We start from the raw sequence: 24,979 nt of genomic DNA on the forward strand, positions 1-24,979 counted from the left end.
GTCACACATAATTATTTATATTGCCCCCGTGAATAGTAACGGCAAGACGACCTCCAAATAATATATCGACTTGATCGATAATGATAAAAATAATAATTGCATAGCTGTCTCTTCTAAGGTAATGCATTGTCTTGATCGACAATAATCATCTTGCTTTGATAACGCAATGCAAATAGCGTCTTCTATAGAAATCGTGAAATCTTCGCTAAGATTCCTTTTTGATCCACCTTTGAATCTGGCCAGGCACTTTGTAAATTTCATGTATTGGGGAATGGCTTGAAATAAACAAACACATTCACAAGCATCTTGGCATAAAGATATGAAATGCTTCTTGCTTTCAATAAAATCACCGGCTTTGGAGATAGTTTTCTCCTTCTCCGTATTCATCAGTCGGAAGAATTCGGCTGATTTCAAAGTGAAGCTATAAACCTGCATCCACAGAAAAATTGTCAGTTTTAAACATACTGATCTGTGTCGATCCCTTCGATTGTTTGCTCCTTGTCTTGACGTCCTCGGTTGATTTCCCGATTTCCCGACTCTTGATAGATAAGAAAATATCTCATGCCAAAACAGATGAAATATAAAAGGGAAATTTTTAAGAAAAGCAAGAAATTTTTTAAGAAATAGTATCTCGAAAAAGTCAATGCCAAGTCATGTCATGTCAGGCTTAACGAGCTTCTTTGAGTCCGACGCTTGTCGAATGAATTTTAGAGGCATTCCGGACTTGTGGGGAAGTCCCATGACGAAATTTTGAGGCTATCCTCAAAATTTCTGTCCCAGTTTAGTATCTTGCTCATCTTTCCATTGTAACCGAACAGATCTCGGAATTTTTGAGATCTTCTCAAAAATTCTGTCCCAGTCGCAAACTCGAAATGTCCTTAGTTTGATCCGCTGAGGAGAAGGTTCCTTCTGGAGAATTTTTGAGTCCCTCGCAAAAATTCTGTCCCAGTTTCTATTGTAGAAGGGGGAAATAGAAATCTTACGAGAGATATGACCGAGCCCTTGTGGCGCCTACGTATCCCGTTGAGGCAGGAATCAGGTCAAACGTAGTTCCCCTTAAAGGTTAACAAGAATAAATTTTACAAAGAAACCGACCGAAGCCGACAAAGGCCGCCTACGTATCTCATTCTTGAGAATTCAGGTCGAACATAGTTCAGGTACAAAGAAATAGTAAAGGGGGGTAAATGGGGTGACCGAAGCCGACATAGGCCGCCTACGTATCTCGTTCTCGAGAATTCAGGTCAAACGTAGTTCGTTACAAGAGGGATAAGAATTCAAATTCGAACAAATACAAGCAAACAGAAGATTACAAGTAAATGATGGAAAATGCAAAACGAACTTCACGCGTAATATCTCTTGACAGCATCTGAGTTGATAGGTTTGGGCCATACAGCGCCATCCATCTCTGACAAGACTAAAGCACCTCCAGATAGTACATTGCGGACCATGTAAGGACCTTGCCAGTTTGGTGCGAACTTTCCTTTGTACTCGTCTTGATGAGGAAAAATACGCTTAAGAACCAACTGACCAACTTCAAAATTTCTGGCTCTTACTCTTTTGTGAAAAGCGCGAGTCATTCTTTGTCTATACAACTGGCCATGGCAAACAGCAACCATCCTCTTTTCATCAATCAAGGCTAGTTGATCAATCCGTTTGCTAACCCACTCAGCATTACTTAGCTCAGCTTCTTGGATGATCCTCAGTGACGGTATCTCGACTTCAACAGGTACGACTGCTTCTGTTCCGTATACTAGCAAGTATGGAGTAGCCCCAGTTGATGTTCTGACCGTCGTTCGATAACCCAGTAGAGCATATGGCAACATTTCATGCCAACCCCGCTGCTTGTCAATCATTTTCCTCAGAATCTTCTTGATGTTCTTGTTGGCGGCCTCTACAGCTCCGTTCATTTGAGGGCGATAAGCAGTTGACCTTCGGTGAATAATCTTAAATTGTTCACATATCTCTTTCATCAGATGACTGTTGAGATTTGCACCGTTATCAGTGATGATGGATTCTGGAACTCCAAATCGGCAGATCAGATTGTTGCGGACAAAGTCGGCCACCACTTTCTTGGTTACCGATTTGTAAGAGGCTCCTTCCACCCATTTGGTGAAATAATCGATGGCAACCAAAATGAATCTGTGTCCATTAGAAGCGGCTGGCTCTATAGGACCGATGACATCCATTCCCCAAGCTACAAATGGCCAAGGTGAGCTCATAGCATTGAGTTCGTGAGGTGGCACCCTTATCAGATCACCGTGCACTTGGCATTTGTGGCATTTTTGCACGAATTTGCAACAGTCATGCTCCATAGTCATCCAGAAATAACCGGCTCGAAGGACTTTTCTTGCCAAGGTAAGCCCGTTCATATGTGTGCCACAGACTCCAGCATGTATCTGTTCAATAAGCCTCACGACTTCAGCAGCATCCACGCATCTCAAAAGACCCAAATCTGGAGTCCTCCTGTAAAGGACTTCTCTATTCAAAAAGAAATTGAGAGCCATACGACGTATCGACTTCTTTTGATTAGATGTGGCGTCTTCTGGATATGTCCCAGACTCCAAGTACCTCTTTATGTCGAAATACCAAGGCAAACCATCTGGTTCTGATTCCACGTGTGAACAATGGACTGGATGCTCCTTCAAATCTATATCCAGCGGGTCGATGTAATCAATATCCGGATGTTTGATCATTGAAGCGATGGTGGCAAGAGCATCAGCTAATTCATTCTGTATTCGGGGAGTATGTCTGAACTCGATCTTGCGAAACCTTTTACACAGGTTTTGCCGATATTGTACATAACGTACAATCTTTGGGTTCTTCACAGCCCATTCTCCTTGAACCTGATGGATCAAGAGGTCTGAATCTCCAATAACCAGTAACTCGTAAACATTCATGTCAACGGCCATTTTCAAACCGAGAATGCAAGCTTCATACTCAGCCATGTTGTTTGTGCAGTTGAACCTTAGCTTAGCCGCCATAGGATAGTGCTGACCAGATTCTGATACCAAGACTGCTCCAACACCTTTACCCCGGTGATTCACCGCTCCATCGAAGAATAATCTCCAACCTGGATAAACTTCAGAGATATCTTCACCCACAAATGACACTTCTTCATCGTGAAAATATGTCTTTAGAGGTTCATACTCTTCATCAACGGGATTTTCCGCAAGATGATCAGCCAAAGCTTGTGCTTTTATTGCCTTCTGAGTCATGTACACGATGTCAAACTCACTCAACAGCATTTGCCATTTAGCCAGCTTCCCGGTCGGCATCGCTTTCTGGAAAATATACTTCAACGGATCCATCCTGGAGATAAGATATGTAGTATACGACGACAGGTAGTGCCTCAGCTTCTGGGCAAGCCATGTCAGAGGACAGCATGTTCTTTCCAGCAAAGTGTGACGAGACTCGTACGGAGTAAACTTCTTGCTGATGTAGTAGATAGCCTTTTCCTTCTTCCCTGTCTCGTCGTGTTGACCAAGTACACATCCAAAGGCGTTATCTGAGACATAAAAATACAGCAACAAAGGACTCCCTTCTCGCGGAGGAACCAATACTGGTGGGTTAGACAAGTAGCTCTTGATAGCATCGAAAGCGGTCTGGCACTCCTCAGTCCACTTAGTCGGGGCATCTTTCTTCAGCAACTTGAAGATAGGCTCACATACCACTGTCGATTGTGCTATAAACCGGCTGATATAGTTCAACCTCCCCAAGAAACTCATCACCTCTTTTTTCGTCTTTGGCGGAGGTAACTCCTGAATTGCTTTAATCATGGAAGGGTCGAGCTCAATACCTCTTCTGCTGACTATAAACCCCAACAATTTCCCAGCTGGGACTCCAAAAGCACATTTGGCGGGGTTTAACTTCAAGTTGTATCTACGCAAACGTTCAAAGAATTTTCGCAGGTGTGTCAAATGATCCGAGCTCTCGCGGGATTTAATTATGACGTCGTCTACGTACACTTCAATCTCCTTGTGAATCATGTCGTGGAAGATAGTCGTCATGGCCCTCATGTAAGTGGCACCAGCGTTTTTGAGCCCAAACGGCATCACCCTGTAGTGATATACCCCCCAAGGTGTGATGAAGGCCGTTTTCTCCGCGTCTTCTTCATCCATCAGAATCTGGTGATAACCCGCGTAACAATCCACAAATGACTGCATCTCATGTTTGGCACAGTTGTCAATCAGAATATGGATATTTGGCAACGGGAAATTATCCTTTGGACTAACCTTGTTGAGATCTCTGTAATCAACACAAATCCTGATTTTTCCATCTTTCTTGGCGACCGGAACGACATTCGCCAACCAGGTGGGATATTGCGTTACTTCTACCAACCGGGACTCTATCTGCTTGGTGATTTCCTCCTTAATCTTCAAACTCAATTCAGGCTTGAATTTCCGAGTCTTTTGCTTCACTGGCTCGAACCCTGGGTTGATAGGCAGCTTATGAGATATGACATCAGTACTCAACCCCTGCATGTCACCGACCTCCCAAACAAACACATCGCTGTATTCGGCAAGCAAATGAATCAGGCTCTCCTTCTGAGTTTCATTCAGGTGAGTGCTGATCTTAACCTCTTTGACACATTCTGAATCTCCCAAATTTACCGTCTCTGTTTCCTCCAGATTCGGTTTATGTTGATTCTCGAACTGTCGAAACTCTTCTACTACATAGTCTGGTTCCCCACTTTCTTCGTCGTAGTCGTCAGCCTCGTCGTCATTTGCCTCATTTTGTTCGTTTAGCTCATGACATGACATGACGTTGGCAGGTTTGTAACTTACGTTACTGAAATCATAAACAGACAAAATTAGAAAAGTAAAATATAACAAGCAATCGAATGAACAAAGTCAAAATAAGGAGGCTTTCATTTAAATTGAATCAAAATGCAAAGTTGGGTCATGGCACAAGGCCATGTCGCCCTTTAAACAATCATAACAAAATTCAAAATCAAGAAAATGCAGAAATGGTGGGTCTCGGGCCTCTTCCGAACGACCACCGATTTTGGCATGCACAAAATAATTCCTTTCTACCCAAAAGTCCGGGACATCAGGATTGGTGTGGATGTCCAATTCTTCAGCATCTCCCCCGGTTCAGCATCACGAAAGCCAGCTGGCTCAGCCTCCTCCTCTATGACGGCATTGATCTCCTTGAACAGGTCACAGATTCCTTCCCTGTCATCTTCAGGCTCGGCATGCTCCCGAACTGGAAAGGAGTGATAGAGATGCGGGATCGGCTTAGTCAACTCTTGATCCCTTCTCCTCTTCATCTTCATATCATCATCTGTGGGGATGTACCCCAAACCATACTTTGATCCCTGAGCAAGGACCGGAACAGGCTCAGTAATTCCTTGGGAATCTCTTCCCAATCCGAAACCTGGCTCGAACCCATTTTGCAGCATCACCATGGCTATCATTTTGTACACGGTTGGCATGGAGTTGAGGGCCAAATCTTCGTTGGTGGCATTCACCAGCTCCACCGTGTAAAAGTCTGCGCCTTGCGGCATCTCATCAATGACCGACACCTGCTTGCCCGAGCGACTTCCCTCGCCGTGAATCACTAACTCTTCATTTTTCCACACAAGCTTCATCATCTGATGGAGAGTAGAGGGGACGGCTCCAGCCATGTGGATAAACGGCCTTCCCAAAAGAAGGTTGTAGCTAGTGTCTATGTCCAATACTTGGAATTGCGCACTGAACTCTACGGGGCCCATTTGAAGGTTCAAAGTCACTGCCCCTAAGGTGTCTCTTTGCACACCATCAAATGCCCTTACATTGACCTGATTCTGCTCCAGTTTCCCAAGGTCAAAATTTAGTTGCCTCAACGTCGTCAATGGGCAAATATTCAAACCGGACCCATCATCTACCAAAACACAGTTGACAACCTTTCCACGACATATCATGGTAATGTGTAGCGCTTTGTTGTGGGATCTTCCTTCGACTGGCAACTCATCGTCACAAAAGCTGATCCGGTGCCCCCGAATGACTTGATGAATCATAGCGGCCACGTTATCACTACTTGTACCTGAGGGTACGTATGTATCATCAAGAGCTTTCATTAAGGCCTGCCTGTGGGACTGAGAGCTCATTAGCAGGGCCCACACAGATATCTGATCCGGAGTCTTCTCTAAATGTTTGACGATGGTCGGCTGCATCCTTCTCCAGAACTCTTCTGCTTCCCCCTCGCTTATCGGCCTCTTAGCATGGTCCTTCTTTTGTCCTCCGAGAGCAAGCTCATCAGGAGTGTAGCACCTTCCGGACCTGGTCATGCCCTGGGCCACGGCGGTTTCAATGACAAATTTGGGCTTAACGAGAGTTTTCGAAGGCACCAAGGCAACAGCCTTTGCAGGAGTCAGAATAACAAACTTCCTCCTTTCCTTGACGCTTAAAGAAGCGACAGCCCTTTCCAAGTCCTCATGCACAATAGGGGTAATCATCTTTGTTCCACACCCGTCTTCATCTGTTTCAATCATATTAAGGTTGTCACCTCCATGATTCGGCAACGGATTTGTGTTGACGTTTGGCACCGCCGGTTGAAGAGAAACTACCTCCTGATCGATCAGGTCTTGGATTTTGTGCTTAAGGTTGATGCAATCTTCCGTGTCATGTCCAACAGTGTTGGAATGATAAGCACACCTTTGATCTGGCCTGTAGAACTTCGAGTTAACATCCCCGGGTTTGGGCCCCACAGGGTGGATGTATCCATCTGCGGCTAGCCTCTCAAATAGTTTGGTCCGGCTTTCAGCAAGTGTGGTAAAGTTCCTTGAAGGCCTTTTTTCAGATCTCGGACGGGAAGTATCATAACCGCTTTGCCGAGGGGGAGGCACCCGCTGATAATTTTGGGTATTTGTACGAGGAGCTTGGCTCCGGGGATAAGGGTTTGCCTGGAAATTTGGCATTGTAGCTTGGTAATTCGGGAGGGGGTCCTGGTATAATGGAGCTTGGACTTGATAAGTGGGCGGAGGTGGTCGGTAGCTCGACTGTACGTTGGCACAGTTGGGAGCAATATTCTGATAAGGGGATGGGATCTGGTATGGTTGAGGGTAATTTGGGTATTTGGGAGAAAAATTTTGGAGATTAGAGGGTGGACTTTGGTACGACGAAATTTGAGCATTCTGATAGGTGGGGACAGTATTGTGGTTATTAGGATGATTGGGTTGTGGGTAGTTGGATCGGTGAGACTTTGGGGAAGGCCTGGAACAATCTTGGGAATGTGACGGGTTTCTAGGGGTTTTTCTTCCCCCATACGAGACAGCGGCGACTTCCTCTCTTCTCTTTCTTATCAATCCTGAAGACCCAGGCGACGCAGATACACGGGCTATCTTCCCCGATTTTAGACCATCTTCGATAGTCTCACCAACTTTGACTATCTCAGCGAATTTAGCTCCGACCAGCAACATGATTCGATCATAGTACTCAGGCTCCTGTACCCGCACGAACACTTCCACAATCTCTTTCTCGGTCATGGGTGGCCTTACCCTCGCCGCTTCTTTCCTCTACCTATAGGCAAATTCCCTATAGCTTTCAGTTGGTTTCTGCTTCATCTTCTCTAGAGAATACCGATCGGGCACTATTTCAACATTGTAGGCAAATCGGTCAATGAAGTCCTTAGCCAATGCATTCCAACTGGGCCACTGCCTGGTTTCATGTGAAGTAAACCACTCGAGGGCCTCCCCACACAGACTTCGGCTGAAAAGCCGCATCAACAAGGTCTCATCCCTGCCAACTCCCACGAGCTGGTCACAATACGCTCTTAAATGCGCCATAGGATTGCCCACTCCTCCGAAGGTGTCAAACTTCGGAATTTTAAAACCTTCGGGAAGGTTCAAATCTGGATGGATGCACAATTCTGCGTAGCTAAGTCCGACGGCGTCTGGGATGCACTGCAGCTCTTTCATAGCCCTTTTGATTTCTTCCTTTATATCGATCTTCACTTCTTCTTTCGCCTTCCATTCTCTTTCCTGTTCTTCATAGTGATCCAACTCAGAACCGTGCACCTCGTGCTCGGCAGGAACGGGAACTTGGAAGGTGGCTCTTTTGGGGAGGGGTGGAGCTATAGAGGGACTTGGAACGTTTTGGCCGGTCTGGTAGTTTTGTGGGTAGGCCTGAGGATTGGTGTCCTGGCTCAAATGCGGATGAAATGCTTGGGTATTGAAGGCAGTTTGAGTTTGGTTTTGATTTTGTGGCGGTGGGGCAGTTTGAGTATTCTGAGGATGGGGTGGTATTTGAGGGTGGTTATTTGGAAGAGGTGAAGGAGTTTGGTAAGATGCAGAAGCGTATTGAGGGTTTTGGGTTGTGAGGTCAATCACAGACGGATTATGCACAGGTGTAGAAGGCTGGTTCTGAGTTGGATCTATGTTTGATGAAGGGAAGTAGACCGGAGGTCTTGCATCAGCAATATTAGTACCAAATCCAGGTGGAGGCGCATCCTGTCTCCGTTGCATTTCAACTTTCATTTCAGCAATCTGTTGCATCAGTTGCATGATCAATTTGTTCTGTTCCACTACAGTGGGCTGAGCCACCACAACGTCAGTAAGACGCCCTTCGTCATTGTTGTCTCCCATAACTGTTTTTCCTTTATCTGAACTTGATCGAGGGAAGGAATCTGTAGGACCTTTCGATCTGGTGAAGTAAGGATGATCTGCCAGCTTTATCGACACAGATCAGTAAAAGGTACCTGAGATGTAAAAACAACTCAAAGGCAAATTTGTTAGTGCATATCCAGAGTACAAAATGCATAATATCGCACATAAAACAGATAAACACACAAGTCGTTTTGTTTGAGGATATCTTAACCCACGAATAAGGACGGATATATATTTTGGACAAACAGGAATTTGTTTGTTTGGCGCTATCTTGGGAAATCTGAATCACGTTGAGCTATGGTCTTCTTGCAGCTGCTTTGCGACGTCCGTTGATCTTATCTTCGTATCTCCGAAATATGGAGGAGAATGAAAATTTTCTGTGATAGGGGCCGGGCCGAGAAGGCTGCCTACGTATCTCACGGGGAGAATTCAGGCCCAACGTAGTTCGGATTTTAGGATGAAAATTTTCCATTCATTCTTTCGTTGTGATTACAAGGGAATTGAAAAACAACATTGAGATTTCTAGAAGACCACATTTGGAGATTTCTTGTCTTGTGGCTGCGTCATTCCTTTCCTTTCAGACAGTCGGAAATGGAGGCTTGTAGACGATTTCTTCTTCATCATCCTCCTCAATCACTTCACGGCCGGGGCCACTGTTGCCTGTTCCCTGATCACGGGCGAGGTATTTTCCGCCCTTTGAGTTGCTATGGGTCGCCAATTCCTCGTCGAGCGTCGCGCTTCTGGCCAACAACACAGCAGTCTCGATATCTACCTTCGCCTCTCTCGCCTTTCCTTCGTGTATCTCCAAACGAAGCAAGTTCAACCTTTTCCTTAGGCTTTCAGTTTCCATCTCGACCTCCTTCTTTCTTTTTATCTGCGACGCCAGATCTTCATCCAAGGTCGTGACCGCAGCTTTGTAGATCGCCGTGGTCATGTCTACTTTGAGCCCTTCCTCCTTAACCTTCTGAATCTCTCGAGTAACTCGCTCGATTTTTCTTCGCAATTCCTCCTCAGTGAGCTCCGTCTGGACGTTCTTGCCTTTGTCCATAGCGGTGATTCGACTTTCCTGAGATGATAGAGCGGTATTTAGGATTTATGGTATGGATTTTGTGTGAGAAACTTGAGACTCGGGAATTTTGGTCGGACATTTGTAATGTTGGCTTCTGTATACTCTTTGAATTTTAGCTAGGAGTGGTTCTACGATATCCTCATTCAAGCAACATAACACATAAACATTTAAACAAATATATCGTGTCCTAAACATGCATGTGACCCTTTTGTGCCAAGGGTAGGCCTAGCGATCTGAAGGATGTATTGCGCCATTTAAATAAGTAATTGTACCCCCGAAGCAAATTTCACTAGATGTCATAGCGTTCATTACACAATCAAAACTAAACGGGATATATCTTGGGAAGGGGATGTAGTGCAAATACACATATAAAATCAATCCCACGCAGGGGAGTTAAAGGGTCGATGATCCAGCTCCTCTTCTGGCCTTCTCCACTTCTTCTCGGATAATGCACTTGCTGGTGAACACGTATGGCTCAGCGAACGCAGCTTTGGAAGATGTTGGTACGGCTTGTAAGGTGTTCATCTGCTCATCCAGAATAGTGTCCAAACGTATTAGACAAGTCCTTGTGTCGGCTAATTCTTGTGACGTCACGGCCAAAAGTCTCTGATTTTCTAATTCCTGGAGTTGGTACGCTTGTTCCCTTTGTTGAAATTCCTGTTCTTTCTTATGAAATTCCTGCTCCCTTCGGTCCCACTCTTGCTGAAAATGGTACGCGTAAATCTGAAGCCTTGTCTCCACGTCTTCGATTTTCCGACTCGTGTGTGGTGTTGGATCCACTACACCACGCAAATCTTTGTGCAACCATGTCTTGTATTCGTCGACATACCCAGCTCCATACCTGTCTTTGGTGACCTCCCACTTCATGTTGACACGTCCGGCCCATTCCTGGAGGATAATTTTAGCGAAAGGTATTTTGTCCTTCTCGTTGTAATCAACAATGAAAGAGCTGGCATCTCCTTGGGCGGGTATGATTTGGACTTTCCCAAATTGCCGCATTACTCGTGTCGGGTTGTAAGGACGCAATCCTCTGATGCCGGGAAGGACTAAAAATGGCAATTTGGCCCCTTGTGCTGCTATCATCTGAGACCTGAAGCTCGGTAATAACCATTGTATGTCTCCTTCTTTCAAATTGTAAAACACCTTTGCCCACGCATCCCTGGTGGTGTGAAGTGGAAATTTACGGATACTCAAGTAGAACTCATAATTATCGAGAGGACTTGTTTGACTTGGTTCGGCCAAACCCTGTAGCTGGGGATTGTCTCTTTTGCATAGATGTTCCGTCAACCACCATTGAAGTAAGATGTTGCAACCTTGGAAAAACGGGAAACCATTCTTGCACAGGCTCAAAAATCGGTAAATGTCGGACAAGATGACTGGGGCCAAACAGCAATATTTCTTTTCTTCAGATTTTCTACCGACTCCTCTGAACATGGCATTCACTACCATTATTACCCGGGTGTCGATCTCTTTACCTTCGTCTTTAGGGAACACCATAGTTCCCAAGAGGCATGCGGAGAAAGCGATAGCTTGAGTTTGCCTCCAAGTACTGTGATCATGAAATTCGTCCGGGAACAATCTAAAATAATTGTCGTGCCCCCACCTCTCGAAAAACCTCATTAGTGGAATGTCGTTGGTCTCTAACCAATCTGCATTCACTAGGAATAGCATATCTCTCAATTCGTTCTTGGTTGGCCTATCTGGTAAGAGAATGTGATGATCGGGACGCTTTTTCCTTTTGCCACACGTCCCAATCGAGTCAAGGCAATCTTTGATCTCTTCTAGTGTGGGCGTTATTTCGACATCTCCAAATCGAAAGACCATTTTATCATCGTCTCAAAATCGGGTGATGACCTCGATAAATGTGGGCCATACCTTGAAGTCAATTATCGAAGGTAGGTGACCCAAGTAAATCGAGATTTCTCTCTTCTGACACTCCTTAAGATTGCTCCACCATACTCGAAGAATGTCGGGTGCCTGGGTGACCATTTTGAAGTGAAGGAACTGACTTGACATCTACAAAAACATACAACTAGTTAATTTTCAATCCCCCCGATACAACAACTAGTTAAACACGCAATACATCCTTCAAATTTAAACAACAAACATGAGCGTCCTATCGAGCCGCAGGCTCTTTGGACTCAAGGTGGACTTTTCTAATGGGCCCGACACTCCTTGGGTGTCGGGTCATCCTAGGCCAATGCGCTATTTTCGGGATTTGGTTTTGCTCTATCCTAGTTTAACTAAGAGTAGGTTATATTTAAAGTGGAATGGGTAACCCAAGCGGACTACTTGGGCTGGGACAATTAACGATCGTTGACTATCAAGTAATCAACTACACTCGTCAGGGTGCCCCGAGAAGATTTTTGGTTAACGAACGACTGCGAACCCGCATAATCGTCCTTTAGTGGAAATGTAAAAAAGTGTCGTTTGACGGAAGTATGAATGCTATGTATGCAACAGTTTAAAAAATCTAATTAATTTAAACACTTAAACAGTTAATCACAAATAATCAAATACGTTAATCTTAAGGTTAGAATCCTCCAAGTCCCCAGCGGAGTCGCCATTTCTGTTTTATCGAAAAAAAATGGGTGATTTTCGAAAAGAGAGTTTGTTTTTAGACTTTAGGGAGTCGCCACTTAATTTTTAAGAAAAATCAAGAAAACTTCGTTTCTAAACAACTTAAACAAAAAAATTGTTTTGAAACATTTTAAGGGTTCGGGATTCTTATTAGTATCTTAGGAAGGTGTTAGGCACCTAAAACACTCCGTTAAATACGGTTTTCCGGCGATTAACTTATTTGACTATATATATTTTTTTTATTTTTTTTTAAATTGTTAGAAGCTATTTAGGCAATTTTTCAAGTTTTGAAATATTTATCATTTATCTTGCCATTTGGTGAATCTACTTCTGAGTTAAATTTTCTTATAGCTTTATCTAAACGAGCTCTACAAATTTTGAAACCAATTATCGTTTAGAAGTTAGTTTTAAGCTTGACAAAGTTTGAAAGGCGTTTCGACGGGGTTTGGAGTTTTATAACCCTAAAACTAACGATATTCAAACACGTAAACAACTAATAAAAGAGAGAGAGAGAGAAAGAGAGAGAGATTTTGGGTCCAAACTCGGGTACTGTTCGCCTTGACCGAGTTTTGGACCCACCTGTTTTTGGGTGTTTCGACCCATTTTGCCACCTATCCTAATCTAGACATACAAAAATAAAAATACGAGACGGGAAATTAACGAGGGCTTATGCCCATTACAAAAATACAAAATAACGATAAAGAAAGAGTTTTCTAATCCATCTTCTTCAATCTCCCCGGAACTTTGGTCCTCGAATGTTCGCCCTTGACGACTTGACTCGATGAATGAGATATGAGTCTCTATGACTCTCTTGAAACCCAAGGGGTAAAGAATCCGTGGGGATTCTCATGAGTTCATGCAATCAAGGCAAAAATAAAAGAGATACGAATAAGCTGATGGGATGATGTGGTAATAATAATAATAACAACGACGACTATAGCAAGACATGTTTAGCACAGAGAAATAGGCAATAATTTTCCCTTAATGTCGATTAATAGATCAACGTAGAGGCTAGTGATGAAGGCATCTTTAATAGTCATGCAGATTCATACATATATTTTATGACATGCAACTAAGCTATGACAAAGAACACACAGAATTCGGCACGCACATCAGAGAGGTTGCAAACCAACCCAACAATAAACTGAAAAAGGGACAAGATCTTTATAACACAACTTAGCGATGAGGGGATGGAAACAAACAACAGCAATAGAGAAAACAAACTCCATTCAATACACACGATTGGACTAACACCTGAGAGAATTCAAAACGACGAAACAGACCAGCCAACAGCATGTTCAAACCGTAAAGTAAGCTAAACCAACTATGTATTCCCATTCGAGCATCTCAACATACTTGACAAAATGAAAAAGGAGACCAGCAAGATGATGAATAACATCACGTTATCAAGCTATAGACCTTCCGAAACTGAACAATTTAAACATCACATTATCAAACCATAGACTTTCAGAGACGGAACAAACTAAGACTGATACGATAAAATCGATTGCAAGGGCGTCATGACGAAACAGGACAAACAGAGAGCAACACAAACAAACGAAACGTAACGAAGCAAACCACGATATGCAACAGGACTCGAACGCCAAACAAAGCCAACAAGTATATCATCTTATTTTACAGCAAACAGGCCGTATTTCATACTCCATGGAAGCTGATAAAAATGGAGAATGTACCTTTTCCGGAGCAGCGAACGGAACGATGGCGACCAGACGACTGTTCCACCACACGAACCCGGCTAGGCGTTCCAAACAAAGCAACGATCTCACTCCGTTTCCTTCTTCTTCTTTTTTTTTGAACAGAAAACCAGAGGCGAGTGAGAGACCTCCGAACTACGATCTCTCTAAGATTCCTCTTCTAGAGAACCTATCGTCAAAGCTAGACCATGATAAGTCTTTCTAAACCAAGAACAGACAGAACAACAACTCTTTTTTTTCGACTAAAGCTCCAACTCTCGAAAATTTTCTCAAACAAAAATGTCCCACCCCCCCTGATGACTGAAAAAAATGGACTTTAGAGAGGGACGCTAGGCCTCTATTTGAATCCGAAATTCGAAATTCCCTTGGGTCAAACCCACATGGTCGACATTGCGTGTTGCAGACCTGTTCGACAGCGACGACTTGCGTGTTGCAGACCTGCTCGACAGCGGCAGGGTATGGGTCTCTGCGGGGTTGTTGGCGAGTCGCGTCTGAGTTTTCTGGGTTTCTGTCGAGAGGGGAAGGAGAGGACGAGCGTGGGGGAGACGCGGGAGAGAGGGAAGGAGAGGAGAGAGGACGTGAGGGAGAGACGCGATGGGGAGAAGTCGCGTCTGTTTTCTGGGAATTTGGTCTGAGAATCGCGCGATTTCTGGGGAATTATTGGTTTCTGTCGAGAGGGGAAGGAGAGGAGAGAGCGAGCGTGGGCGTGAGACGCGAGGGGAGATCGCGTGAGGTTGCTGGCGTTTTTTTTCTTTTTTCTGGAAAACGCGTGGGGGTGCTGGGGAACTGGGAGAAGGGAAAGAAGAAGAGGGAGGGGGGTCGCGTGGGGGTGCTGGGGGAAGAAGAAAGGGAGGAGTTGGGTCGGGTCGAGTGTGGTTGGGTCGGGGGGTTAAATGGGTTTGGGTCGGATGGGTATTTAAATGTTTTGGGCCGGGTTAGTGATTGGGAGAGGATGGGCTGCTGAAGAGGATTCGATTGGGTTGAGGGGGATGGGTTTGGGCTGAAATTAAAGGTTGGGTTGAAGATTTAAAGGTGTTGGGCCTGGGTAATTTTATTTTGGGAATGGGAGAGAGGAGTGGAGTGGGCTGGGAATTAGGAATACTTAAGATACATACATATACATATACATATATGTATATACATATATGTATATATATACATATATATATATTCGCAAGATTTATAAGACTAATTAACTTTAAATAATTTAAAAAACTCACGAAGTTCGATAATTAATTTATACCAACGCGGGTCAAAAATTGGGTGTCAACAATAAATACACACTCTTAAAAGTTAGGATTTTTATTTTGTTTAATTTTTTTTAGTTTTGTTCCTATTATTTTGCTGTATCTTTTTTGGTTTAAATACTCAAAAAACTTGCAGCTTAACAAATGCATCAATGAAAAATATATTTTCAAATGCACATGAAGAATGATAAAAGTTACTAACAAAATAAAACTGAACCCACGATCAATTGCTGCAAATATTTTAAAATTATATTTAAATATTTTATTACATATTGAACAATTTGATAATTCACTAGATTTCAAGATGATTAGTAAATATTATTTATTTTTTAATCCAAATTTCACTTATACTTTTTCAATTTTCGAAGAATTTTGATTCTTTCAAAATTATCATTTCCAATTTTGAAGTTATATAAAAAAGAGATAAATTAATTGATGATACTTTCAAATTCTAGAAAATAGTATAATTTTGAAAGAAAAGAATTTGACCGAAGAAGAAGAAAAAATATGGAGAGCCTCAACTTGACGTAGGGGTGGGGTGAGGTGAGCATGGGAGGTGAAAAAGAAGAAGAAAAAAAATGAAGGAAGAGGTAACTTAAAAGTAAGGGTGAAAAATGAAGAATTTAAAGCGAAATTAAAATTAAAGCAATAAAATTAAAATAAGTAAAAGTAAGAGAGAGAAATATAGAAAAACTTAAAATTAAAAAAAATTATATGTCAAATTCAATTAACATGTGTCACACAATAATTGGTGTGTGATAACCACTTGCTATTTAAAATTTGATATTGATCGAAAAAAGATGTAATAATATATTATCAGAATTGTTTAGAGTGTCACTTTATTTCTTTTTTCAAATTCCTATATAAATCAAAATCAAGAATATTTGTAATCCTCACCCGTAATTGGATGAAATAATAAAAGATAACTAAAAAGTATTATTTATATAGAAACTTCCTTCTGAAGTAAAATCAGAGCCACATAGTCATTTTAGTATATTCATTTTTCTCATACTAATATATCACATTTTAGACCTAATAACATAAAAATATAACTTAAAATTTTAATCACCCAATCAAGTCTTGTTATTCATCGAATGTCTAATCATTTGATATACAATAAGGAAGTTACGTGAATGGGTTGATAGTTCATCTATTTCAAATTGTATCTTTTGTTGAATAGTTTGTGATACTCATGGCAATGTAATTTTGGCAGAACTTAAATTGTATATAATGTTTTTAAAAAACTCACGTGTAAAGCACACGTTCAGAACTAATATTTTAATAACAATCAAATATTTCTCTATTATCATCTCCCTCAGTCTCAAACCCCCCATCTCTTCCTATCCCCCCACTTATTAACAAGTAGTAAACTTCCCCAAACAATCAGAATCAAATGCAAATAATGTAATAGCGCTAGAAAATTATAGTTCAAACATTTTATTGCAAAGAGGATGCTACAATATAATGGCAATTGGTGTAATTTGCAAGTAATTAGTTTGTGCTTTTTTTCTGCCAAATTATAGTCACCATTTTTTCCTAACAATCTCACTCTTCAGCCGACTTTTATTTCTATCGCTGTCGACTTGAGGGGCCTTATTTCTTAAAACTTTATTAATCGGAAGTCCACGAGCAACATTGACAAATCAAAAGGTGAAGCAAACACCGCTATGGTGAGATGTCCTGACCAGCTATGAACATAATCGACACATTATTTCAGTAGGCTAGAACTAAGCATGATTTGAATCATTATTGGAATACGATTTTATATTTATTTCTAAATTCATGTGTTTCAGTTACATTTCTTATTTAGATACATATAATTTAGGATAAAGTTCACTTTATTTGATATGTCTCAATAGCTTTTAGTTTACACAATTATTTTTTCACTAATTGCAGATTGATGATAAATTATTGCTCTCTCTAAACACTCACAAGTCTGAGCATCCTTAGATCACTCATCATAAGGAGAATCAACTTGCTTGAGGTTTTGATACTTGTAATACCAAGCACATATTACATAGTAACCAAAGTTGACTACTCCCCCTATAACCAATATCCAGTACACATTGTCCACCCTTCCATTATTTATGTCACCTGGTAACCATCTACTTGTTCTTCTAACAACATCGATCAGAGCAGTAGCCAAGTAAAATGATATACCAACAAGCACGGAAATCATCGCGATCGCCAAGTTCTTTAAGGTTATTGGAAACTCTTGGTAGTACAATGATACTTGTCCAGGAAAATAAAGTGCCTCCGCAATACCAACGATGACTAATTGTGGCACAAGCCATAACACTGACATGGGCACAATGTTGGAACCTTCATTTGATTTTGCTACATTTAGTCTCTTTGACTCGACTAAGGCTGAAACACCCATACTCAAAAAATTGAGCACGTGTCCAATCCCAATTCGCTGGAGAGGTGTAAGTGATTTTCCAGTCAAATTCTTCCACGTAGGTAAAATAAATTTATCGAACAGGGCGAGGAATAGAGTAGTAGATAGGAGGACAAAAACGAGTACGGATCCAGCTGGGATTTGGAAATTGGGTCCTATGTGGCGGTACATTGCTAAGGCTTGAAGGATTGACAAGCTTGCTTGTACGCCAATTGTTGTGGCAAGAAAAAAACTAGTAGACCAAAGCGGTAAGATTTTAATTAAGGTTTTGAAATCTTCTATTTCTTGTACTGAACATAGCCTCCATCGATTACTTATTGAACCGTCTGATTTTACGTCACCTTCACTTATAATGGCAGCATGGTTCAAAAACCTACAATTATATGTAAGACATTTCAATGCTCAACAAAAGTTAAAAGCTACACTCAAGCTGATCTGATAACATTATTATCACACAAAAGATAACGCTATGAAAAGCAAGAGCTCGTGTGCCCAACTTAATTAATGTATCACTAAATAGTCAGTCAGTCACAAAGATGGGCAATTTAATTGTTTAGAGATAACATGCAGCCATAAAAAGAAAAAGATGCTTCATATAATTGTCGAAAAAGTCTGTTCATAAGAAATCTTTCAACATAAAGATATGCTGAAATCTTCACATCAACCTCCACTCAAGTATTAAATCACCCCACCATCATAAAATTATGTGTGTTAATTTTACAAGACCCCACATTTATAAGATAAAAAATGATATTCTCTATGTGTAATCATTTAATACTTTGGAATAGTGTGTCTTATGTTAAAAATATATAGAAAAAATTCAATCTAAACATGACATTTGATAAATTGAAATTAAAAAGAAGAGAGCGTACACTTTTTTTTTTCTAAAATGGACTTAAAAGAACAATAGTAGAAAACAAATTGAAACATATGTTACCTGAAGGTCCTGGAAGGTACAACAGGTAATGCTTTAGGTACTACATTACATCCTTGGAAGAAATCCTCCGGAATCGATGCAAGTGCAAGTTGTCTTTTGGTAATACAAGCAACAATAACACGAGCCAAACTGGTAAATGGACTTCCTTGTGGCTTAAACTTAGTGTAAAATTTGCTTCCCAATAGGAAAATGACTAAAGCAACAATATTGGAGGCTGCACAAATGAAAAATCCAGCTTTCCAGCTGACGTTATCTTGAACATACACAATAGCCGTTGATCCTATAACAGAAGCAAAATACCAAAAGAAGAAGAACCAATTGAAGAAAATCCCTTGATCCTTTGGTTTATCAGCTAGCTGATTGGCTCCAATCGTCGCAAGGGTTGATCGGATACCACCACTACCCAATGTTGCTAGAACTATGGCTGTATAGAGCACAACATATTGACCTATTCGTTTAGGGGTACATGAGGTTGAACCAACTTCACATGGTTTAGGCCTTAAAGAATCAACTGTAGCTGTTAAAGCTAAAAGGATTGTGCCCTACAAGTATAATGAATGATGTCATACATTTATTAAATATGAGGAGTAATAAGTAATTCATCAAAAAAAACAGTGGTAGTTCATTACCAATAATGAGATGATGGATGAAATCCAAATGGTAGTGAAACAACCAAGAAAAGAGTCAGCAATAATTGCAGCAATGACAGGAGTTAAGCTTCCAGCACCATTAACTAAATTTGATATTTGAGCAGCATCAATACTCCCCACATCAAATTCCTTAATAAGATACACAATAAGATTGCTGGTCCAACCCACAAATGATAGGGCCAACCCGACCGTGGTCGCTGTTTTTGTCAAAATCGAATTATATATGCCTCAATATATATATTTACGTAACTTGTTAAATTATTGTAACAAATATTTAGGTAACAAAGTAACATAGACCGTAAAACTTAAAACTTTTGAGTTTTTTCATCTTGTTAAAAATAACAATAAAAATAAATAACAAATGCCTCATAAAAAAGTAACATAGACTGTAAAACTCGAGCTCATGAGTTTTTTCGTGTTGTTAAAAATAACAATAAAAATAAATAACAAATACCTAATAAAAATTGCGTAGGAATAAGAATTCAGGTCTACGAAAGAGATAGGAGAAAAGAGACCTATGATAAAGGGGAAGGTGATCCATCCTCCGGTTCTTCCCGGTAATTGTGCCACTGATGGAGCCTCCATGGTTGAAAAACACAAATTAAAGGATAAATAATTACTTCAAAATTTTGGGAGAGAACTTATATATATTATATCAGCTCAAAAATTTCTAAATTAGGATAAAGACAGCACATTGTCTTATTCATGAGAATTTAATCAAATGGGAAGAATTACAATTTTGTATAAATGGGGAGAAATCACAATTAAGGGCCCTCAACTTTATATTAAATTTTAATTTGACCAATGACTGCAAATTATTTTTGGGAAATTTGGATTCATTTAAAAGTTGGTCAAATCTATTTTAAGTCAATTTTTGATTTATGATAAATATAAAAACAATTTAAAATAAATAAAAAATGACTTAAAATAAGTTAAAAAGTGTTTGACAAGGTTCATAATAACTTTAAAAAAAAAATCTTTCTAAGTCAATCCAAACAAATTCTTTTAGTATCATTGTTAAGTACATGTTTTTGTGACTTTGATTGCAATAGCTCATCTGTTTTAGTGATATTTCATGTTGAATATCAATTAAATGACTCTCACTCTCACAATGTACATCTTTCATCTCAGCAGCCAAGATTATAGATCCAATAAGAGGGATCTTCTTTTTATTTCCATAGAGTAACCAAGATGACACAAAAGAGAATGAGAATGTTCATAACTTATATTCTACACTTCTTTATCCTCCCCTGATGTCCTACAAAATATTGATTATCTCTCTTTTGACAAGACATGTTTTCGCAATTCACAAAATCAAATTACAAGTTCAATGTGCAATTCTCGCACTAAAAAGTGGTTCTTTTTGTTTTTGTGTCATTTGTGAATTGAACTTTGTTGAAAAAAAATATATATCAATTAAATGACTTGATTTACGTACTTTCTCCAAAGACTTTTAATTGTCATGTTGCATTTTTATAAAAGTTAAATTGTTTAATTTTTAAAGTTAAAAAATAATTTATATTAATTTGATATTTTAAAAAAAAAAATTAGATATTCAAAAGTTATACGAAAAATACTATAAATTGCAATTTTTTACATAATAATTTGATGAAAAAATATATCATAAAATTTTAGTTAAAACTTTTATAATTTAATTCTAAAAAAAATCATAATTATTAAAAGTAAACAGATACGATACTAAGTTCACTTTCAAAATAGATATTATTCCAATATCACCTAGCTCGACAGTCGAAGGAAAATAATATCTTTTGCTGGAGTAATACAAACTGTTGAACAGAAATTACATTTGATTAATTAAAAACTACTAACGTCTTATCCTACTTGATCATTTCAGAAGTAATTATTGGTACCATAGATTCTTAATATCTAATGTAAATGTAATCAAAGTCAATTAAAACTACTAATCCTAGTAATTTAGAAAATGACTTATTTTAGAGAAATTATTCTCATTGACTTTTACGTCGTCGTAGCAAACATGTACATCTGATATATAGACAGACATGGATTGCATATCAAAGCACTCAAACTTTAATTAAACGTATTTATGCTATTATAACTTACACACTATTCCTCTATCCACGTTTAATCGTCATAATTTCTTTTTCTAAAGTTAAACTATAAAAACTTTAACTAATATTTTATTATATATTTTTTTGTTACATTGATATGTAAAAAATTTCAATTCATAGGACTTTTAGTGTAATTTTTGAATATCAAAATTTGTTACTTATTATAAGAATTAATTTAATTTACAAATCAATCAAGTTAACCATCAAAAAGCCCACATGACAATTAAAAATTAACGGAGAGGGTACTGTTTATATTATCTGAACTCTGAAATTAAGATATTGATATTGAAGTGTGTGAATTTGGAAAGCAAGCAAGTGTAGCAATCCAAAAACATAAATACAACATATATCTTATTACAACATGTGCAAATGTTTTTTCACTAATTGCAGATTGATGATAAATTATTGCTCTCTCTAAACACTCACAAGTCTGAGGATTCTCAGATCACTCATCAGAAGGAGAATCAACTTTGTTGAGGTTTTTATGATTGTAAAACCAAGCACATATTACATAGTAACCAAAGTTCAATATCCCCCCTACAACCAATATCCAATACACATTGTCCAATCTTCCATTATTTATGTTACCTGGTAACCATGTTGTTGTCCTTCTAACAACATCAATTAGAACAGTAGTCAAATAAAATGCTATACCAACAAGCATAGAAATCATCGCGGTCGCCATGTTCTTTAAGGTAATTGGAAACTCTTGGTAGTACAATGATACTTGTCCAGGATAATGAAATGCCTCCCCGATACCATTAAGTACTAATTGTGGCACAAGCCATAAAACTGACATTGGCACAACTTGATTTGATTTTGCTACATTTAGCCTCTTTGACTCGACTAAGGCTGAGACACCCATGCTCACAAAATTAATCACGTGTCCAACCCCAATTCTCTGGAGAGGTGTAAGTGATCTGCCACTCAAATTCCTCCATGTAGGAAAGAGAAATTTGTCGAACAGGGCGAGGAATAGAGCAGTAGATACAAGGACAAAAACTTGTATGGATCCAGCTGGGATTTGGAAACTGGGTCCTATGTGGCGGTCCATAGCTAAGGCTTGAAGGACTGAAAAACTTAATTGTACGCCAATTGTGGTGCCAAGAAAAAAACTAGATGACCAAAGTGGTAAGATTTTAATTAATGTTTTGAAATCTTCTACTTCTTGTACTGAACATAGTCTCCATCGATTACTTGTTGAACAACCATCTGGTTTTACATCACCTTCACTTATGATGGCGGCACGGTTCAAATACCTGAAGTGATTATATTATCAACAAAATAAATATAGTGATTTTACTTGTTTGAACCAGATAAATTAACTTGCCTATGACGTGTGATAGTACGTCTCGTCTCAAATGAATTAACAAATCTCCATAATTAGTGCTACATAACATCGATCCATAAAAACAAAAAAACAAAGTGCTTCATATCATTGTCGAAACAGATTAATTATTTATATAAGAAAAATCTTTCAACATAAAGATATGCTGACATACTCACATGCACTTCCACTGCAAAATCTAATCATATAATCCCCTCATTCTTTTGTGTTACTTTGACGAGACAACTTTTTAAAGTTGAAAGAAACTTTTACATTTATGTCCTTGTATGTTATTATATTTACTCCCTTCATTTTAATTTATTTGTATAGTTTTGATTTGAAATATAGTTTAACAAAGAAAAAAAAAATTTCGTCTTAAACTTGTTATTCTATAGTAACCTATATTTATAAGGTTAATAAATAGAAACAGAAATAAGATGAAGCAGAAAATACATAAAATACTAGAAGTAATCCGAGTTCACAAAAACTACTGTGTGTCCTTAAGAAATTTAATCCCCTCATTGTACCCCAACGTTATGAATTAATCACAGACTCAGTGCGAGGGGCATCTTTCTTCTTAGCTCTTTAAGAAGTAATGGAAGTGTTTCCTCGTAAGGACAACAATTTCCCTTTTTTTTGCTGATATGGGAGAAATGACTTTTCATTTGCACTTTGCAAATGACTTTTCATTTTCCTCCAAAGTAATTTTCTACTTTTCATATTCTCTCTTTTATTTTCCCATTCAAACTTGCTAAATCCCAACAAAACTAAAGATATATAGAATGTATCAGGTAAACAATCTTTTCGAAACAGACTAATAAACGAATGAAGTATGTATGTATTACCTGAAGGTTTTGGAAGGTACAACAGGTAATGATTTGGGTGCAACGTCACATCCCTGGAAGAAGTCCTCAGCAGTCGATGGGAGTGCAACTTGTCTTTTGGAAATACTAGCAACAATAACACGAGCCAAACTGGTGAATGGACTCCCTTGTGGCTTAAATTTAGTGTAAAATCTACTTCCCAATAGGAAAATGACTAAAGCAACAATATTGGAGGCTGCACAAATGAAAAATCCAGCTTTCCAGCTCACGTTGTCTTCAACATACACAATAGCTGTGGATGCTACTACTGAAGCAGAATACCAGAAGAAGAAGAACCAATTGAAGAAAATCCCTTGATCCTTTGGTTTATCAGCTAGCTGATCGGCTCCGATCGTCGAAAGGGTTGAACGGGTACCACCACTACCCAGAGTAGCCAGAACTATAGCTGCATAGAGTACTACATATTGAACTTTTGGTTTAGAGGTACATGAGGTTGAACCAACTTCACACGGTTTAGGCCTCAAAGAATCAACCGTAGCTGTTAAAGCTAAAAGGTTTGTGCCCTACAAGTAAAGACCAAAAATAAATAAATCATAAGTTGAGGAGATTAATCTAGATTTTGTTTTAAAGTAATAAACACTATGATTATAAAATCCTTTACAGCAACGTCGAAGACAATTTTTAAATTTTTCTTTATTGTTAGTTAAGCCAACTCTTCTTGTATAGAATCGAAGTTTGAATAAACAATAATATATCTTGATTTAACGAACAATAAATAAGCTTAGTCAAACACCCTTTATTTAACAATTTCACAAGGTCAAACAAAGTTAGGGTACACACAAAATAGTAGCTCATTACCAATAATGAGATGATGGATGAAATCCAAATGGTAGAGAAACAACCAAGAAAAGAGTCAGCAATAATTGCAGCAACAACAGGAATTAAGCTTCCAGCACCATTAACCAAATTTGATATTTGAGCAGCATCAATACTCTCTACATCAAATTCCTTAATCAGATACACAATAAGATTGCTTGTCCAACCTCCAAATGCTAAGGTCAACCCTACTGAGCTCGCTGTTTTTTGTCAAAATCGAATTACACGTCAATATATATACACGTAACTTGTTATTATAACATGTTAAATTACTGCAACAAATATTTAGGCTATATGCAACAAATAAAGTAACATGGATAGCATCGTAGCACCAGAGCTTTTGATTTTTTCATGTTGTTAAAATTTTGAACAATGAAAATAAATAACGAGTGCATGATCGAAATAGAAAAAAGTGAGGTGAGACCTATGATAAAGGGGAAGGTTATCCACCCTCCGGTTCTTCTTGGTAATTGTGCCTCCATGGTTGAAAAACACTCGAAGCATAAATAACTACTTCAAACTTTTGGGATAGCACTTAATTATATATATTATCAGCTCAAGAGATATCTGCAAGTATGGGCCTTCTAGTGGAAAGATAAGTTTCATTAAAAGAAAACCCAACAATTAGCACTAAGAAATAAAGCATGGTCCCATATTGTAGTTTTGTTTTTTATTCTTGGCG

General features: G+C 39.2%; 3 protein-coding genes across 3 annotated transcripts; all 3 read right to left on the reverse strand.

The window, feature by feature from the left end:
* Positions 1-1,340: 1,340 nt before the first annotated feature.
* LOC138349417 (uncharacterized) lies at positions 1,341-7,465 on the reverse strand. The gene is made up of 5 exons (XM_069299757.1): positions 5,034-7,465; positions 4,233-4,788; positions 2,569-4,157; positions 2,079-2,478; positions 1,341-1,712 (listed from the first exon to the last, which is right to left on the reverse strand). Exons 1-5 carry the CDS (start codon positions 7,463-7,465, stop codon positions 1,341-1,343), a joined length of 5,349 nt encoding a protein of 1,782 aa, XP_069155858.1.
* Positions 7,466-16,941: 9,476 nt separating this feature from the next.
* LOC101254503 (protein NRT1/ PTR FAMILY 2.3-like) lies at positions 16,942-19,865 on the reverse strand. The gene is made up of 4 exons (XM_069299455.1): positions 19,696-19,865; positions 19,160-19,377; positions 18,531-19,072; positions 16,942-17,966 (listed from the first exon to the last, which is right to left on the reverse strand). Exons 1-4 carry the CDS (start codon positions 19,763-19,765, stop codon positions 17,147-17,149), a joined length of 1,650 nt encoding a protein of 549 aa, XP_069155556.1. The 5' UTR covers positions 19,766-19,865; the 3' UTR covers positions 16,942-17,146.
* A 1,653-nt stretch (positions 19,866-21,518) lies between these two features.
* On the reverse strand, positions 21,519-24,975 carry LOC101258160 (protein NRT1/ PTR FAMILY 2.7-like). Its single transcript, XM_004241212.5, has 4 exons — positions 24,722-24,975; positions 24,280-24,497; positions 23,443-23,984; positions 21,519-22,529 (listed from the first exon to the last, which is right to left on the reverse strand). Exons 1-4 carry the CDS (start codon positions 24,777-24,779, stop codon positions 21,716-21,718), a joined length of 1,632 nt encoding a protein of 543 aa, XP_004241260.1. The 5' UTR covers positions 24,780-24,975; the 3' UTR covers positions 21,519-21,715.
* Positions 24,976-24,979: the final 4 nt, after the last annotated feature.

This window comes from Solanum lycopersicum, chromosome 6 (genome assembly GCF_036512215.1).
Source record: "Solanum lycopersicum chromosome 6, SLM_r2.1".
Lineage (NCBI taxonomy): Eukaryota > Viridiplantae > Streptophyta > Magnoliopsida > Solanales > Solanaceae > Solanum > Solanum lycopersicum.